Here is a 19,803-nt window from a genome sequence, read left to right on the forward strand (position 1 = left end):
GGTCTATGCAGGCAACAGCAGGACCAGACCCCCAGCAACGCATGCAATTGTCCCTGTGACAACACAGCACAGCCAGGTGGATGTGAGTTGACTTAAAGTGCTCAGAGTAGCCACGACATAATACTAAACTCTCTCAAGCTTGCTGAGTGTCAAAATAACAGGTCACACTTTTCTTGGGTAGTGTCCACTAGGGCTTTGACTTTTGGCCAAAAATCATATTCGAAGTTCGTTTGGTTATTAATATCAAACTTCGAATGTATTCGAATATTTGTTAATAATATTTTGACCATTATTTTTATGCTATTGGAAAAACACGCAGCATTCATTAAGCTGAATTTCCTTTTCCTGCTCTCCCTCTGTCTCTCTGTCACTCATGCCTCTGTGTCTCTCTCTCTCTCACACAAACATATACACACACACACACACACACGTTCACAGCCCCTCCACTCCGTGCAGACCGCGTCTGTCTCCATGAAAACAAGATCCCTGGAAGCTTGATTGCACCGACATAACGCTGTTCAGGTGGAGGCACTATGCATACAACTTTACCAAACAGTATAGCCTAAGTAGCCTAAACTCATTCTCCATGGCCCGCTTTCTCTCGTCCTCCCTCGTGCGCGCTCAATGGACACCCGTCCCTCGACATGCATCCTAAACCTTCACAATCGTGAAAGCAATGACGCATAGAAGACAACAAGCTAAATTATCCGGTTAGCATGATTAGCATGCTGCACAGATTAAAACTCTTGCATTCAAGTTGATTGACCATCTCAATACCAATGTCTTCCAACTCCAAGACTTAAAAGGGCCTGTCCCAATGAGGAAGTTACTAGCTTACCTTGAAACTTACACACACGTGGGGAAACTGAATAGGCTAGTCAAACCACTCGCTAACATCACCTACAGGAGCCCAGATGAGTAAGCCTAATAGCCTTGCTAATGAGCTCATGATTCACGACTTTACCAGATGTGAGAAAGCCGCTGAATCTGAAAACAACGTTTGCATGCAAACACATGTACCAAAAAATAATGCTCACAACAGGTTCGAATATTAAGAGCTGCCTAAAATTCGTTCGAATATCATATATTTTTCAAAAATTCGAATTATATTCGAATAACGAAGTTAGGAGTCAAAGCCCTAGTGTCCACTGACTATTTACAGATGCTCAGAGTATCAACAAACTATCTGTTGACACTGTTGACTGATGCTCAGTAATTGTTCGATGGCAATTTCACATACTAATCTTAAAATCTGTTTTTTTTTGTGGACAGATTAGCACTGTAACCAGTCCACGGGGGCAGTTGTGGCCTACTGGTTAGGGCTTCGAGCTTGTAAGGGTTGTAGGGTTTGCCGGTTCGATTCCCGACCAGTCCACGGCTGAAGTGCTCTTGAGCTAGGCACCTAACCTGCTCCACGAGCGCCGCTGCTGAGCAGGCAGCTCACTGCTCCGGATTAGTATGTGCTTCACCTCACTGTGTGCTGTGTGTGTTCACTAATTTCATGGATTAGTATGTGCTTCACCTCACTGTGTGCTGTGTGTATTCACTAATTTCATGGATTGGGACAAATGCAGAGACAGAATTTCCCTCACAGGATCAAAAGAGTATACTTTTACTTAAGTATTACCAAATAGCATTCACTTCAAACATATATTTTGAGAGGACTGTGCTGTCACAATTCAGTGACTACTAGACTATGAGTTGCAAAACTAACCGAAATATCGAGGGCTGAGAACCAAAGGGGCGTAAGTGACATTTTGGTCAAAATTGAGTTATATATATCACCTGAAAGCTCTTGATGAGCTCTCTTAGCTGACAAAGTTATAGAATTAAAATATTTCTAAATATAGAGTTATTGAACAAAAACCAAAGGTGAACATATAGTGCAGTTAGATTTGTTTTGGCTCTCCTGTAAAGTTGGTGAAATGTCACTTACGCCTCTTTGGTTCTCAGCCTGAGTTCGAGCCAGATAACAGCCAATCCGTAGAGCAGGAATGGAGCAACAATGCCACCAACGTCACACAGTGTAGAACACACAGACACCCCAAAGTTCCTATAAGAAGGACACAACATACAGTACACCATTGGAGTTTATACAGTGCTGTAGAATTATGTTGCGCTTTACTAAGTGACTATCTGATGGTCCCAGTCTGACATACTGCAACATACCTCTGGATCAAGAGCATTCACTGAGATTCACTGTCTGTGCAACAGCCCCTTGAAGAGTAAATGTAAATGTGTGGGTGGCAGAGATATGAAGGGATTTCATTGGCTCACTCATTATTTGTGTATTCATGGAGAAGTCACAACCATCTTCCCTTACCTTACAAATACTGTAGATACAACTCTGTGCTCATAAAGACCACCATCTCCAAGGCCATGGTAATACCCAGCCTGCCTACACAAGCCCCCACTGTCCTCTTCCAGAACATACCTGTGAGTGTGCCAGGAAGAGAACATAGAACATTAAGAGCAGAACATGAAGAACACAGAACATGAAGAACACAGAATATTAAGAACACAGCTCTTAGCACAAGCTCGGCCATGGCTACACCACCAGGCCCCAGGTGTGAGCTCCCTCTCTGGGATGAAGGCTGGAATGAAACAAGCAGCTCCTGCAACGATGTTGACCGCAGCGAAGGGAAGCCGTCGGTCAATGCGCTCGATGGAGAAGAGGATCAGGAATGGCGCCGGGAACTCCTCCACCAAGCCAGAAATGAGGAAGTCGATGTAGACATCACCTTCAAGGATGCCCAGGCGCATGATCAGACCTTGGCACACCAAAAAAGCAAAAAGCATGTAAGGAATATCAGTCAGTTCACACCTCAATGTTTTTGGAGAGAGTTTTCTTGTTGTCTTTGGCCATTGCCTCTGTTACTATGAACAGCCCTAGCGTAGTGGTCATATAGAGTCCTGACCCCAAACCTACAGAAGACCTTTGAGATAAATTACAGAACAGACCGAGAGCCAGTCGCCTCATCCAACATCAGTGTGTGACATCACAAATGCGCTTCTGGAAGAATGGTCAAAAATGCCCATAAACACACTCCTAAACTCTGTGGAAAGCCTTCCCAAAGGAGTTGAAGCTGTTCTAGCTATAGGAGTGGACCGATGTCCTATTAAACCATGGATTTAGAATAGGATGTGACTGAGACTGAAGTTCATATGGGGGTCAAGGCACACACACACACACACACACACACACACACACACACACACACACACACACACACACACACACACACTCTACCTTTACCTTTGAGGCTATTCGCCTTTTGAACTCAAATATGCCCCCAGCCCCCTCTTCGCTCTCCTGGGACTAGCGTATTTCCTCTACCCCATCTTCCTGACATACTCCATGCTCTGTGTGCACAAGTCTGTGTTGACTTCTGTTTGGGTCTGTGTGTTTACTGTAGCAGAGCCGTAGTTCAGTGCTGTGAGGGGACTGTGATGTGGAGTGGGCAGAGATGATACGTAAAGAACAGAGAGAGAGAAAGAGAGAGGAGACGGGTTAACCTGACCTGACCAAAGGTCAAATCCAGTCTGTCTCCGACAAACTTCCATTGCCATATTACAACACTTTCCCTGTCTGCCTGTCTGTCTGTCTGTATGTGTGTGCCCAGTGACCAGAGGTAAAGTCATGATGAAAGATGGGATAAACTGACCTGACCAAAGGTCAAATCCAATCTCTATCTCCTACGTTGGCGAACTTCCATTGCCATATTACAACACTTACCCTCTGTCTGTGTGTGTGCCCACCCAGTGACCAGAGGTAAAGTGGTGATGAAAGACAGAAGGAGGAGAGTGGGAGTGAGGAGGAGAACAGACAGAAGAGAAGAGAAGAGAAGAGAAGAGAAGAGAAGAGAAGAGAAGAGAAGAGAAGAGACACAGAGAGAGCAGCAGATGGGCTGGCAGTGCTGAGGAGGGACCACAGACACCATCACAACATGTCTGATGAAAACACACAAACCCTGATTGTAAATAATTGCTTCAAAATAAATCACACACAGACAGATAGACAGGCACACACTCACCACTAGCACTTTAACCACTTTATCAAATTAAAAAGATTTCTGAAGAAAAGAAATTTATAAAGAAAATTGCTGCTATAATGGAACAGAGTACCTTCCATAGTACACCCCTACTACAATTTTAAAAACGCATGAGCATAGCTTGGCAAATAATGGTCTACAGTAGTCATACTTCATGTTATATTGATCTACTTTTGCACACAGCTTCACAAGACCTGCTGGTGCTAAGCCTCAATTGTGTTTCTAAGTCCATACAAGTGACCTAGAGGGCTGATATGTGGTCAGATCAGAGATTCTTGTTATCCAGTAGAAAGAAAAACAGTGCCTTCTAGTGGATACTGTGATCTTCAGGTGAAGATGGCACACTTTGATCTTTGCTACCCCAGAGCTAACTTACAATGCAACTTGCCATAGGCGGTTATTTTAAATTAACTCCTGGATAACTCTTTATATGGTCAAAGATGGTATAGCTTTGGGTCCTTTTTTTGGGCAAACTTCCGAAGTCTATTGCAATTTCAGGGGAAATGCCTAAAGATGGCCCTACCCAGAAAGAGTTAATTTTATTGAGAATTTTATAGAGTAAGCAGTCCCACTCCAAGGGTTTAGTTTTAGTCTCAGACTTGTTTATATACCTCCTAAAAGCTTTTGAGACCGTTTAGGCTACCCAAGTCGAAGACACACTTTTAGTTTCATGACGTTTTACTTCAGGGAAAGGACCATAGACAGACCCGTTGCAAAGCTTGTACAGTAAGTGTACAGTAACCGTATGTTTTAAAATATCATTAATACAATTAAAGACGAGCCTACCGTTGAGAAATGTGGCCCTCCATCCCAGTTCCAGTGGACACGAATGAACCGTTTTCTGTGTCCTGTGAATTCTGCTTGATGTTTGTAGTCAAAATCAATCAGGATAAATACACAAACTAAAATACCACAAAAAGTTTTACCTGCTAGCTTGTGACATTGTTTTAACCATCTATGAGTGGATAGTGTCCAGGTCAATGTGTAATCATCATGTCATTGTCCATCATTGATAAAAAGTCTTGAGAGATAAAAACTCTGATTTGAGAAGGTAGAGTTGCACATAAACAAAACCAAAGGCTTATGGTCATATCAATACTTTTAATGTTTTTAGAAATACAGCACGCATAATTGTGTTTTTTGTTTTCCCATTTCCACTGGTAGGGGGGCATGGGAGGGGTGGAGTGGAGTGAAGAGGAACTGAACCTGGACGCCTTCACCAGCAGGCCTGGCACATTACAGCTCAACACAGAACCAGTGAGTGTACAGTACATAAAGTGCTTCGGTCAAAAAAAAGTATAAAATTAAGAAAGGCATATCAAAACAATGATGACCAGAGGACAGGGGTCGGAATGGGGGTTGGAGACTCACAAAGACTGGGGGGGGGTAAGTAGGGTGAGGATGGCAGCATCTTTTCTTCATATCTCAATATCATTACAAAAACAACAGAACAAATAAAAGAGAAAAATGGAGGCATTTCTGGAGAGGGGGCCGGGGGAGTGGCACTCAGCCCAGGATGAGGCTGGACTTGCCCCCCGGGGGGTTCCTGCGGCCAGAGGGGACTCCGGCTGCCTGGGAGGAGCCTCCACCAGAGGGCGCTGTATCCTCCCTCGGCTCACGAGCCTCGGGCTCCTCTGTGCTCTCTGCTGGACATAGAAGGCAGTATGAATGACGATTCCACAATGGTACACAACATGTCACCGTCATCACTTTTCCACTTGACCCAGTTAGTCACCTCACTCACATCAAGACCTTCTGAAATGTATAACTTGCTCACACAAAACCATGCAATGTATTCAGATGAAATGAATAGAAATATTGCCAGTATGAACACCTACATTCCACTCTACAGCATTTTGAACAAGGAGCAAAAAACTTTAAGACGTGGATCACATTAGCCAGTGGCAAGTGGCAGGTTTCCTATTGTTCTCTATGGTTGGGCAGTAACGCTGGCGTAACACTGGTTTAACACTCGGCTCATCAATGTCAGTTTTAGCATGTTCAGGTATTTTGACCAATCAGATGCGTTTAAAAACGTGATTAATTATAAACCGTCTCTAGTAACAACGTTGACCACAGCGCAATTAGAAACGAGACAGAATTTTTGGATAACTATTATGGTCTGAGCGTTGCGTTACAGTTGCCGCTTAATGTGATCCCTGCCTAAGACTGTTCTTTGTAAATTATTATCTAGCATTACCAAAACCTGATTTTACTGAGCATATAAGATACAGCAAAAGATATAGAAAAATATTGGTCACCCATTCTTAGAACAGTGCACAACTAACCTGCATTCATTGTGTCATGGTCAACATCCTGAGAGGAGAAAAAGTAATTAAATTAAATGTTAATATTAATAGAATCAAAATGGTTCATTTCAGTTCTGCAGACAGTAAGATAAGAGGTGCACAGAGAGGAAAACAGATTAGTGGTAACTTGTGGCTAAAGACAGAAATGAGCTCCAACATGAAAAAAGAGGCAAATATGAAGAACAAGCTTTTTTTAATTTGTAGATGTTTATGTGAACATTTTAAATTGTTCGCTTAAAAGTTTTAACAACATGGACTGCAACAATTGTCACAAATGCTCATATCTGGTGTTAGCATACTGCTTTGTGCTGCTTTCATACGGGCACAGGAGTAGTCAAACAGCTCTTTTAGAGCACACTTGTGCTCCATATATACAATTCCTCTGTAGTGTAGGCAGCTTATTAAAGCAAAACTGAAAAAGATTAAGGTGGCATGTAATGACGCACCCACAATCTTGCTGAATTGTCTAAGATGATCAAGTGCTACCTATATGTTTGTGACTGGTGATGTTCCCATACATCATGGCATATAGTGTAGCCTTTACTGGCCTTGCACTTTTGGAGACATTGGAGCAAACATCTTATTCACTTATCTGGAGTCTGTGAGTGAGTGTGTGTGTGAGGATAGGATACCCCTGTGGATAGACCTAATGAAATAATGGGCAGAAAAGCAAGTGTTTGGAGGTGTGTGTGTGTGTGTGTGTGTGGATCCATCCCTATGGATGTATCTGATGAAATAACAGGCAGAAAATGAAGTGCTTGGAGTGGTGTGTGTGGAACATGGCGCTGCTCACCTCAACAGAGTTCACCTCAGCGGGTCCGTCCTGGTCCAGGTTGTCCTGGCTGGAAAGCTGGTTCTGGCATCTCCGCAGGGGAGCCGAAGATTCCCCACACAGCACGCCAGTTGGCTTCCCACCTGCCAGCACAGCACAGCACACTGGATCAAAGTCTGAAACTTTACATCTCAAGAGATCAGTAGATTGAAGACTACTGGCACAATCATACACAAAATAATAAACAACCAAACAAACAAAAAAAACAATGGGAAGTCTTGCATATAATTTGACATTTAGGATTTTCTTTGAGCAAACAGCAGCCATCTGACCCCTGGAATCAACCCATCAAATATCCGACTAATCTTAAATATCTCAGTGGATCTGTCTGTGTATTCATCAAGCAATACAGAGCCAACATGGCAGGACACAAAAGATCTATTTCCAATTGAGATACGGAAACTGAGTGGGAAGTACTGACACAATTACTGTGTGTGTGCCAACAGCAGTCACTACAGAGCATCAGTCAGATCTTGTGGCCGGTTGGTGAAAGGGACGCTCTCATTCTGCACTTGGCCAGCAGCACAGGGTGCTTGAGCTCATAATACAGGTCACAGCACAGTGGGAGCCATGTCTTGACACACAAGCTGCAGGCCAGCATTGTTTCAATGAACTCCCAACAGCGGAGAGCTTCAGAATAAAGGGGCTTACACATAGGAAGCTGCTAGCGCTGCGCTGGCCGCCTGGTTGAGCTAACGACCCCAAGACTTTGTATTGTGCTCGTCACCAGGCTCAGCACAAAATGGCTATGATTTACAGCGCGCCATAGTCAAAGTTCAAGACTTTGCTCGGCGCAGTGGCAAACCGTGCTTGCGCCATGTAAGCCATTGAAAGTAATCGATAAACTCTTTATATGGGCAAAAATGGCAGGTTTTTTAAAAAGGATACTGCAACAGTGGTAAGCACTCTGAAACGTTTTAAACTTTTTTATTTTATGCCGTTTGACTGATACATAATGTCTAGAAAACACAACGCTGAATTTGTGCTTGAATGCTGACCTGTTGAAATGTATGTAACAATAGTTTATCAGAATAACATTTCAATTTTTATTTTAACCTACATATTTTAAATATATGCAGGCAACAACAAAATTCAGTGATATCTCGGTCTATGATCCTTTCTAGCTCCTCCTGGCTGGCACTGGCATATCAGGTTAGACGCTAAGTGGGCTGCAGCCAGCCAGCAGCCAGCCAGCCATTCACTCATCGGACGGACACAGCCTATGTCCTCTCCATCTGTCTAACTCTCCCAACATGGCACCTAATTGGCCAACTGTAGATGATGCCAGAAATGAGCCCTGTGGAACACCATTTTCAAAAAGATGGTTGGGGTGAATCTAACTTTTGGGTTGGAAGCAGCTACTGTAGCCTAGTGTGTGCCATTGAAATGAATGGCGGTGGTACTTCCTCCCAATCTCCAGTTCTATATACATTTGGGGACGAAGACAGCGAATGAGCAGAGTTTTCAGCTCACACAACATCCTCAGCAGAAGGGACCCTAACTTCACACTGCCTTCTTGGTGCTGTGGCTGAGGGGGCTTCTCTGGGCTGCCGTTTCCACCGAAAACGAACCCGGTGTTGAACTGGTACCGTTCAGAATTCTTTGAACAGTGGTGCTATCTAGTGAACCAGCCCACATTTACACCAGTGATCAACAATGTCATTCAACAATGGGTGGTGCATGCAAAAGCAAAAGTTAATGAGATGCATAAACGGGAGAATGATGACCAGTTGTCCCATAAAAACGCCAGAAACTCGCTGTTTAAAATGCTAGTCAACGTCAGCAGTGTAATGCTAGTTGAATCGTTTTGTTTACTCATGGCAACAGTTGATCTGGACGGAAAACTCATGCTTTTAGAGCTCTTACATACTCAACGCATTGCTACGCATACGTGGCCGCAAGGCTACGCATCGCTACGCTTTGGCCGCCATTATGCGTCGATGCGTAGCAAAATGTGTCATCCCAGTTTTTGATACGCGACGCACCGAAGCATGCAATACCATGCGTTGTGGGTGGGGGCGATACTTCAATAATTGTTCAGTATTTCAACTATATGTCATATTTACAGAAGAAGCTTTGACTATAATTGCGGGCAAAGAGTAAAAACTATGTGAAAGTACGAAAATGTCCACATTTGTACCCAGCTACCGATAAATACTGGCAGTTAAGATGGTTGAGTGAGTTTGTGAAGCATAGGATTACCGAGTGAACATTTTCGGTAGGCAATAATAATGAACGTTGTGTGTACGTGTGTGTATGAAGTTAATATGCTGTGTGACCTCCTCGAGAGGCTGAATGGCAGAGAGAGATTATTGTCCAATGTTTTTAACAATACCAGAGGTGTTAAATTGATGATTATCGCCTATATATTATGTAAATGTGAATAATACAGTGCTACCCCCTGTTGCGTGAGCGGTGTATTGCGTTTTGCTATTGCCCGCGTTGCTTGCCTTCGCTGTGTACACTATGAAAGGGAGCCCGTCACTCGCGTAGCTAACGTTCCTTGCTTGCGTTGCTCGCGTTGAGTATGTAAGCGCTCTTAGCCTTCTTCCCTCTGAAAGACGCAATGACACGCCCACTCCGGTTCGCAGGAAAAAACAACTATTTTTTGGTTCAACTTCCGAACCAAGGTGCCACGTTCCGAACCGGCTTTTGTTTGGTGGAAACGCGACGAACGGTTCAAATGTTGGTTCGCGAACGGGAACGGAGCCGGTTCTCAGTTGGTGGAAAAGGGCTATGAATGTACTCACTTCCTCCTACAGTGTATGTGTGTGCTGTTAAGGTGTGTTGCCTGCAGGGGGGTGCACTGAAGTTGAACAGAGCACTTCTATGTACAACCCTAATCCACAGGGGGGCATCAGCTTGGTTCTGGGTTACTGGGCCTCTCTCAAGTCATGAGGCAAGGCAGGTGGATAAGGGGTCAGCTTGGCAAGTGGAAGAGAAAAATGCTTCTCATTTAGTGCTTGACTATTGATGTCTAAATGAGTCACAAAATCTGGACCCTGTGCTTGGATTTCCTTGATCTTCAATTTTGTTTTCACTTTGAGTTTGCCCCATTTAGTTTTTCCTGTTTTGTTTCGTTACTGGATTCCCCAGTCTGTGAACATTCATGGAGGCCGAGAGGTAAGCTCCAAATTTGAGCTCTTCGTGAGATAGACATACCTGCTGGAGTTGGCCTGGTGCTTGGAAGTACACGTTTATAGCACACATTTAGATTAGGGACTATCGGTTTGGACAACTTAAATCCTCTAGACTTTCCTTTTGAGCTCATTACAGGACAGGGAGCTTTGTGCGTGTGTGTGTGTGTTCGTTCACGGCTAACGGATGGCTTAAATCCAGGATCCCAATTTCACTCAGACGACTAATAATAGAAACAAAAAAAAAAGAAACAGAAATCTACAGCTGAAACCCATTGCCCTGGACTCATTGATTCCGTACATGCAGCTAACATACATTTTCTTCCATTACACTGTAATCAATCAAATACAACTGTTGTGATGGACTATGCTCTCAAAGCACATCATAATTCTGGATTCAATTATACCCATTACCACCTTCCTAGTTAGGCTGTACGCAGTTTACTGGTCTGTTGATTTCAATAGAATTGAGCACCACGTTAGTTCAGGCAGGTCACAGAGTCTCGCTAGCGTTCCTAGATGGCCCAGCTGACCGTCAATCTAACCACTCAGCTGATGGCCAGCTAAGTGCCAGCCGGCAAAACCCTGCTTTCATTGGCGGAAATCATTCAGAGCGCTTATTTAAAATGCCTTTGCCAATCTGCTTTTTCTGCAACTTTGCCACCCACCTCCTCCCCTTAACCCCCTCATACTTCTGACTTATCAAGTTCAAGTTGACCTCTTGCAGCAGCGAGATCTGCCGTTGACAGCAGGGGCGGGGATACAAACGCTGCTATGAAGTTGTACACTCTCTACTTCCTGTAGTCTAGATGTGACCATGTGACGACGCATGAGGCACGGACCCTTGTGGATATGAAGAGGCATCTAAACACCTGCACATACGTCAGGGATGTGAAAGCCAATTATGGCAAAGTCCTGACATCATGAGGGCAGGGTCTAGGCTCCGCAGTACCTAGAGAGGTGCTGCGCTGGTGCACAGCAGAAGCCTTGCCCCGCCTTGCTCCCGCGATAAGTTGAGGAAACACGTCCATCTAGACCATCGTGGACAGATTTTTAACCACGTGCATCTTGTGCTGGGCAGATTTACGCCATCACGAACTCGCCTATTGTCTTGTCATTGATGTTTGTTCTGTTCTGTATCCCATGGGGGGTTTATTGCTGCTCTCCCTGCCTTGGGCGTTCCATGTTTGAACATGGAAGGGCAGGGGGGCCCCAGAACAGAGCATACCACCAAAATGTATTTCATGCGATGGTAAATAAAACAATTTTTCTTGACAAAGTGGTCCTGACTGAAGTATTGTTAATAAAACAAAATGGCTACTGTTATCTAACCAGTTCAGTAACATCACTTGCTTGGTAAAGATGTAACATGTTAATGTTAGCTTCTTATCCTCATTGTTGTCTGTGTAGCTGTCAATGTGCATTTTAAATCATTTTTCCCGCTTGCTGGAGCGAGTGGCACAACATTTTCATAAGTCGGTCTACATCGTTTACTATGAGATGAGGTAGGTCTTGAATTGAACGACTACAGAGGAGAGCCATAGCCTCTGTAGATGTAGGTGTAGCATAACCTGGAAGTTGATTTGCCGGTATAAGCAAATCTGAAATTGTGATGTGCATTGAGCGTATAGCAAGGAAACCAAGGGTTTGTTTTTGCGGTGTGCTGCCGTTATGATGCTTGATGATGCTCAGTAACAGCGTGAAAGTGTCGTTACCGGGCGGGTTGTTCCTCCTGTGAGCATGGGGGTCTTCAGGTTCAGCAAAGATGTTGGAGGCCATTTTGTTCTTGCGGGTGGCCTTCTCCTCATCTGCACCAAAGGAGATGTTGGAGGCGCCACCCGGAGGACGCAGCACCCTGCAATGGACAATAGGACAATACCACTTAGAGGCACAAATAGACAGAGTACTTTATATTCGGAAAATTGAGTTCAAATGAGATATTAGGCACTGGATACTGGCGCTGTAGATTTAAATCCTGATGAAGAACAGCAGGCTACCTTAACATGAAGGTCCTTCCACACCTGACTCCAGTAACACTTTTAAGCCTTCACTATAGTAACCAATTTCATTGTCACTGTTTAACAGATCACAACTCAGTCTGGACCAATCTCATGAAAATGAACACAAACTAACCGTAATGAGAGATGGCCCGACAAAACTGCGGGCAGTCATTACTCAAGTTGACAAGTGAAATGACTCGTCTTTACCACACACTTTTGGTGCGGTCTGGTACTCCCACAGCCAGGATCGTTATTGAGCATCATCCACAAGTACTTGACTACCTATCCCTGGGCCCCGCCTCTTTCTATTCCACGCTATAGAAATAACAGTCTGTATAACCAGCGGACTCGTAATAAGCCGTTTGGTCGAAGCTTCAACGACATTATTGTAGCCGGTCAGAAATAAAGAGGTGTTGATAATTGACCCAAATTTCGAGAACGAGTGAACGGTCGTTCAGCAACCGCAGTGGAGCAGGAGGTGCCTAGTCTGGGAGCGGGTTTTAAAATCCACTACAAAGCGTGGACCGCACCCAAGCACAACTAACATATACGGCACAGCAGTACAAGACTAGCGTAAGTGAGCTTCTAAATCCAGACAGTCGACTTGGTCGAAAGCATGACTGCTTACTACACCCACAACGACAGCCCTGCATGCCATTGTCAGATATGTCAACCATCTGACAGTAGCGGTAAGGGCCAGCAGGTGTATATGCCGCATACAAACTTTGGAGCTAACGTTACAGTACGGATTTATAGCATAACGTTACGTTACAAGAATAAAATCACTTCCAGACATGGTTTGTGCATGTCAATAATGCACATTAGCCTATTCCATAGTAAGGATGTCAAAACAGTAAGGACCTGGCATGAGCAATAGCTTTCATACTATGTAGGTTTTTCTCTTAAAGCCTTCACCTTCTCTTTCATTTCAACACCATGTGTTGGAAACGTTTGGGATTATCTTTTGGGATTCAACTAGCTTGATAGCATGCTACCCACGTGCTTTCAATTATAGATGTCAGCGAACGTTAGTCCAATAGAAGACATTACATCCAATTTCAGGTCAGATTATCCAAACATCACCCGTTATCTGAGCAAACACCTAAATAGCCGATCTACTTTCCTCATAACTAACATAAGCTCACCAATCATAGTTTTGCTCGCTCAACAAATAATATTAACGTTAGCCGCCAAGTGATAGGTTAATGCTACAGATAGATAAGGGGTTTCCATACCCTGCAACGAGTAGGAGAGACCCTATGTCCACTCAATACGAATAATGTTTGGAAATGGTATATAATTTACAGTGAGGGGTTATAGCGTGTTGGTAACAATCACGTTGAGTATGAAATGTAGAACTAGCAGCTTGCATCAAAAAAGGAGATGATCTCGCAAAATTGTCAAGAAGATGGGTGTGGAGCAGATGACTGCCACTCCCAACGATTTTAGGACAGCTGTGCAGCTCATCATAACGTTTATTTTGAAACTCTGCAATGCATTTAATCAAGAGTCCAACCAAACTATAACAACGTTAAATGATCTGCGCGATGCATAAAGCAATGACACGACACGAATGTCACATTTATCATAGATTACCACCTGAGGTGGAGATCTGCCATTGTTCAACGTAAGGTGTTGGTGGGTACAGTATGCAGCCCGACGTTACAAAGGGTTATTGTATCGACTGTGCCAAAACGAAATCAGGAACCAAGTAACAAAACGAGCATGTGGACAGCAACATCGACTGTAATTTAATAACATCGCTCGCATCGTTTTATAACTGATAACCGTATTTCTTTTGTTTGTTAGCATTGTAGCAATCACGCAAAATTCTTGGCAGAAGGCTAGCTAGCTAGCTGTTAGCTAACGTTGCCTCGCTAGCTGAATTAAACTGTTCATTCAAACCTGAACTTGCTCATTTGTACCTGGAACTGCTTTTAGATCCTGGCTCCAATCCTTTAAATGTAGTTGTCGTCGTCATTTTGTTACAGTCGAGGGATTGGTAAATGGTCAAGTATTAAATCGCAGATTTTCTTGCCAGCCTGATCCTCTTGATTTCACCGCCTCATACTCGATTCGACTCGGCCCGTACTAAATTGATCAATCTGCTGCTAAATAGTGAGGATGGCATTTGACCATCCGGTTCCCACCCACAAGACCAAACCCCTTTTGATTGGATGAACGTTTGTCAGTCCAAACTGTGATTGGTTCACCGAGGGGAAATGACAGGTCTGAAAAGGTGCAGCTTCATCATTTAATGCAGACACGCTAATGAAATTGCTTACCCTTTCGTGCTTGTGATCAGCTCAGGACGTCTGCAAATAATGCTTTTGTATTTTTGTCGCAGTTTGCTGTAGTGTAGCAAGCCTTACAATGCTGCATTAGGTTTTCCTCAGAATATGTGGCTTACTTTAAAAGCCCTCCACTAGGCCAAGGCCAGTCCAATACAGCTCCCTAATCTTGAGGTTGTTAATTGACTGGAAGTGTATTGCTCCATCTCGGCGTTTTGTTGTGAGCAGGAAGGACATCCACCTTTCTGACAGCCAATTCTGACCGTTTCAACTCTGTAATGCTAATGCAAATGATAAAGCAGATCATTGCTAGAGTCCACTCTTTTCTCAACAATAAACCTTAGAGCTCACCAAGACCATGGTTTGAGTATGACAACACAGACAACAACAACGATTTACGACATGGCCTAGAAATCTATGATTTTCTCCAAATCAAATGATATTTAATCTAAACATCAATTTTACAAAATTACTTTATTCTAACAAGGAACTCATTTGACAACACATTCCACATGACACTGTAAATGTGACCAAATCAGAGTAATACAAGTGACATACAAGACATTACCACTACAATATATAAAAAGATATAAAACCCCGTTTTTGTGAGAACACTTAAATAGTCCTTTCACTAGTTATCATTATTCCCCGCTGTTACAAAAACACTTGGTTCTTACATCTGCCCACAGACTACCATGCAAGCCATAAAATGTTTGGCCAGGAGCCTTTGTTGTTCTGTTAAAATGTCTGCCTTGTGGTCAAAATCTGATAAAATGTGATAACTTTGATGTATAAAAATAAAGACAAAAATGAAGACACTGTACAACCGTATTCATGTGTAACTGTGAGAATGTCAGTCCGTATTGTTTTGGCTTTGTCGGGAAAAGAGGACAGGGAGGAGAGGCGAGAGGAAGGGACCAGGTGGGAAGACGACGAGGACACACTGCTGGAGAGTGACGATGAGGGAGGAGGGGTGACGTGGGACTCTTGGCTTCACTTAAGACCTCCTGTTTGTTGCTGAAATACATCAATTGTATCTTCATCCTCCATTTCCAACTGCAGAAGAAAAAGACAAAATGCAAAGCTTGTAACTGCAGTACAGAATGTAATGTAACTTCATGAAGTTCAAGCCATAAGACAAAATTCCAGAGAACGGATAACTGATTTAAGTTTTGTTGCTTAAAGGGGAGAACAAGATGCTTTCAAAGACTATATATAAACAGTCAAGAGGCATTTTCATTTTAAATTCTGAATCCTGATCCTGAATACTTTTCCTACCATTTCCAGCCTGAACATAGCCTGGGTTTTCCCATACTGCCTTGCGCGGTGATTTCAATCCCGCTGCTAAGCCAGTCTGGAAACTAACGCCCAAATGTTCGCCTGATGTTGGCGAACCAATCACAGAACATCCGAGAAGTTTCCGTTGCCTTCTTGCGTCTACATTCGACGCCAAAGGATTTACGGCAGCCCTTAACGTTGCATACGAACGAGTTGGGTGAGCTATGCACATTTGATAGACATCCGTGGCGCCCAATGAACGGATCTGGGCATTTTTTCAAATACGAGAAAATGAACGTCTGGTTGCCAGACGACGTCTCATTTGAGAAGTGGGAGGCGTTAGCCAGGCTAGCCTGAACAAATATGCGGCCCAAATGCTCTTTTAAAAGCACCTAGCCTTATAAAAGGCCGCTGACTCAAGCACGATGCTTCAGTGACAAGAGTCTAGAGATGAATAAGCCACTATTTAGCCTCAGACAGACAATGTGCAATGTGTCTTCCTCATATTCAATGAAGCGTCTCTAGCAAGACAGGCCTTTCGATAGAAGAAATAAGCACTGACAAAAGAAATTAACATGATTCATTAGCGATGCATTTTTGAACATGACAAAGTACATGTGATTTTATTTCACTTTAGGAATGTACATGTCCTATGCATAATGCCTACTAGGAGCTCTATTAGTGGACCAGTGGACAAATTCAAATTCAAATTCAGTCAATCGATTCAAACAATACCAGCATAGTTGAAGGAGAAATCTGGCGAGTTTTCACATAGATCTCCGTTTCTTGAGGTCACCAAGTACTGTCGGAAGGAAAAAACTGCTTTTACCTTGTTCGAGTTGCTACAGCCAGTAGTTAACGCAGCCAGGCCCCCCAGAGTGTAGTGCTGTAGCTGCCTGGCTAGGTTAACTGCTGGCTGTAGCAACTCAGGCTAGGTAAAACCGATTGTTTTCAGGGATTCTTTCGTACCTTGAGAAACGGATATCATTGTGAAAACTCGCCCGATTTCTCCTTTAAGAAGTTAAGACTATGCCATATACCTGTGCTGGTGTGTCCGTCTCGTTGATGGGCTGTCCATCAAACCGGAACCGGATTTGCCTCATGGTCAAGCCCTGAAACCAAGAAGCATAATGATCCATCAGGTGCTTTAGTCTTCAATAACCTCACCACAAACCAATCTGAATGCTGTCTCGTAGAAGAGCTTCACTTTTGCGACCTCAAAATAGCCTTAAGAATATTTGCAGTAGCAGTCCTGGTTTTAAGTGCACGTCCAAATGGCTCACCAGGCATACAAGGTGTAACGCAAGGCACAGGACAGACTTGTGTTTTTAAAGTAAGACAATTTGCATTGTGTTTTAACAGCACAAACATGTATGCAGACATCAATAAAAAAAAATATATGCAGGGACATCAATCAACATGTATAATGTATATGGGAGTTTACAGTTGAAATTTTACAAGGTAGAGAGTGCAATCCAGCAAAAAAAGTTATTGGTATTTTAACTTAATGATCATTCTATATTCTATGCTTCTGAAGCAAGTGCTGTTTGGCGTAAATACCGTTAAATACCTCTCTGTCTGAGCCTAAGCCACTTTTAGTCCCATTTACAGACTACTACTGTTTTGATGGCACACAACGAATGGACGTCTGGAGTGTTTTTCCGACCAACTGAGAACGGGTTCTTGAACCGGTTCCATTCAGAATTCTTCTAACTTTGGTGCTACCTGGTGAACCAGCCTAGTCTGGCTATCACCATACTAAGTTCAATCTTTTAAGATTGAACATTAGTCAAGAGAGTCTGCACTTTATTCCTGCTGCACAAGAGGCATAGTTCAAATGACTCTGTACGCTTTTGGATAGTCCTTAAACCAATCAGACCAACGATCCGGATGCATCTTTTGAATAAGTTAGTTTGTGATTGGACCCAGAAGATGTGGTGAGGAAGCAGGAGATGTGCAGGTTTCCAGCCTGAGCTGCAGGGTGATATCCAAATCGCCGGCAGATCAGGCAGGGTTCACCCAGCCTAGAACCAGCCCACATTTTCACCGGTTTTGAACAGAACCAAGGATGCACCATCAATAGAGGGTGTTGCTGTTTCAGCTGGAGATGGTGATTTGACAGTGGTCCCATCAACATCGAGAAATCAACACTTTATTGGCTCAATTAGTTGTGTAATGCAAGTTAACCAGCATTCTTTTTAAGTAGGAAAGATTGTTAAGGAGAGAAAACTCATGCTTTTAGCTTACAGTGCCAGTTGCATAAATCAATTGACCAATTAAGCTCACAGGAAATAACTACGGTTTAACGCCTGTAACATTTGGTGGAAAAGGCTTGAGTAGCCGCTGAGCCAGAAGCGTCTGATTATGAGAGGTGTCTGTCTATGAAAGAAGTGTCTGGTTACACACGATGAACAGTACAATTAGTGTAGAATAATATTTACTGTGCCATTTACGTTAACAGTACTATTTCCCCCCCAGATACATTGCTATATTTGCATCTGGTCCTGTGAATCCTTCAAGTAGGCAAGTATGCATGATGTCAGGTTCTAGCGCACCAATACATCAGTAACATAACTAAGTAAAATCACAGCATCAACGAACATCCTACCTGTCTCTCACAATATGCCTTCATGAGTTTGCTAAGAGGTGTATGCCTCTTAATTTTGAACTGCACCACGGATCCGTCTTGGCCAGCCACCTTGAGGTTGATGTGCTCATTGTTTTCTGTCTTCACGGCTTCCTGCAGAAAACGTTAAAACAATCTTTAATTACATATAGAAGAATGGGCTATGATGACCTTTATAATATTGTGCCGCCATCTAGAGATAGTATTCATGCACTCATTTGACAGAGGCAACAGTTTCATCGGTCCTCATCAAACGAAATTCTTTGATGTCAAAACTCCCAACACAATCGTTAACAAACTCAAAATCACACCAACCATTTCATGTTAATAACAATACAAGTTGGAGTAGTCGCACTGTGTTTCCAGTGACTACTGAGAGAATCTGCCGACAGGGAGCATCACATGTTAAAGATAGCAAAACATAGCATTAACCATTCACGCAATGGCTAACGGTACCTAGCTTGAGAGCTAAAGAACTGTACTTCTAAACGCGTGTATGAGTTTTCAAATCCATCATGTTTATTATGCAAGTTATATCAATAAATGGACATCTGTGACTTTGATCAACACCGTGCATGTAAAAAGACCAGCCAGTTAAGTGACTACTCTACACATGAGCGTAAGATTCAGTAACATTAGCCGACAAAACAAGACGAGAACAGGCCTCATGTTAGCCTGACACATTCCAGGAGCTAATCTTCATAAACTGGGCGAACATAAACCAGAGTTCCCATGATGAACATAAATATCTTCCATGAAACAGAATAAATTCGGATGGTGTGCTGCTCAGCAACTCTGATGCAAATAGTAAGCATCGAATTCAACATTATATTAGCAGTTAATAGTAACCTGGCTTGCTAAGTTACATGAGCTGGTTCAGAAAGTACAAATGTTAGCTTGCTAGTTAGCTAGCGTTAGGATTTCTAACGCTTGAAAGGGAACATTAAACATCCCAAAAACTAAATAAATATTCACATTTTACACACTGGCTGGATTAAACAGGGTTATGCAGCAACAGCACTGCTGCCTACCCAAAACGGCGTAGTTGCCGTTTAATGACAACGTTACCTTGGGTTTCTCGTCGGCCATGGTTATTCTGTGCCTGCTGCCTGACGACGGATAGACCTGAATTGCTCTGATATCTGCCAATCAAATCCTTGTTGCACGACTTGGCGTGCAGCTAGCCAACGCGTAGGTGAACATCTATTTTGCATATCATCATTCAACGATGCAAATTTGTCTTAGGTGGGAATAAATCACAATCATAGCTAGCCTGTT

The 19,803-nt window shown here is 43.2% G+C and overlaps 2 protein-coding genes across 3 annotated transcripts; both read right to left on the reverse strand.

Moving 5' to 3' along the window:
- Positions 1 to 5,139: 5,139 nt before the first annotated feature.
- Positions 5,140 to 14,439, reverse strand: LOC134094283 (jupiter microtubule associated homolog 1-like). 2 transcript variants are annotated; one of them, XM_062547771.1, is made up of 5 exons: positions 14,256 to 14,439; positions 12,046 to 12,185; positions 7,155 to 7,276; positions 6,341 to 6,368; positions 5,140 to 5,695 (listed from the first exon to the last, which is right to left on the reverse strand). In XM_062547771.1, the coding sequence occupies exons 1-5, from the start codon at positions 14,309 to 14,311 to the stop codon at positions 5,559 to 5,561; spliced, it is 483 nt and encodes a 160-aa protein (XP_062403755.1). In that variant the 5' UTR covers positions 14,312 to 14,439; the 3' UTR covers positions 5,140 to 5,558. The 2 variants fall into 2 exon arrangements, with proteins under 2 accessions (XP_062403755.1, XP_062403747.1); XM_062547763.1 differs by having other exon boundaries at positions 5,140 to 5,698; positions 14,256 to 14,438.
- A 637-nt stretch (positions 14,440 to 15,076) lies between these two features.
- Positions 15,077 to 19,703, reverse strand: LOC134094297 (small ubiquitin-related modifier 2). Its single transcript, XM_062547785.1, has 4 exons — positions 19,594 to 19,703; positions 18,508 to 18,639; positions 16,940 to 17,011; positions 15,077 to 15,677 (listed from the first exon to the last, which is right to left on the reverse strand). The coding sequence occupies exons 1-4, from the start codon at positions 19,612 to 19,614 to the stop codon at positions 15,615 to 15,617; spliced, it is 288 nt and encodes a 95-aa protein (XP_062403769.1). The 5' UTR covers positions 19,615 to 19,703; the 3' UTR covers positions 15,077 to 15,614.
- Between the last annotated feature and the right edge of the window lie 100 nt (positions 19,704 to 19,803).

The sequence above is a fragment of the Sardina pilchardus genome, chromosome 1 (genome assembly GCF_963854185.1).
Source record: "Sardina pilchardus chromosome 1, fSarPil1.1, whole genome shotgun sequence".
Classification (NCBI taxonomy): domain Eukaryota; kingdom Metazoa; phylum Chordata; class Actinopteri; order Clupeiformes; family Clupeidae; genus Sardina; species Sardina pilchardus.

Bases quoted from the DNA above. Each gene is read 5' to 3' on its own strand.
- LOC134094283 (XM_062547763.1), bottom strand. From the start codon at position 14,311: ATGACGACGACAACTACATTTAAAGGATTGGAGCCAGGATCTAAAAGC. The intron at 7,277-12,045 runs GTAACGACACTT...CTGTGCTGGCAG, and splicing joins CAGGAGGAACAACCCGCCCG to GTGGGAAGCCAACTGGCGTG. The intron at 6,369-7,154 runs GTGAGCAGCGCC...TTCTCCTCTCAG, and splicing joins CTGAGGTGAACTCTGTTGAG to GATGTTGACCATGACACAAT.
- LOC134094297 (XM_062547785.1), bottom strand. From the start codon at position 19,614: ATGGCCGACGAGAAACCCAAG. The intron at 17,012-18,507 runs GTAGGATGTTCG...TCTTGGTTTCAG, and splicing joins AGGCATATTGTGAGAGACAG to GGCTTGACCATGAGGCAAAT. The intron at 15,678-16,939 runs GTATATGGCATA...TTTCTTCTGCAG, and splicing joins AGACGGACACACCAGCACAG to TTGGAAATGGAGGATGAAGA.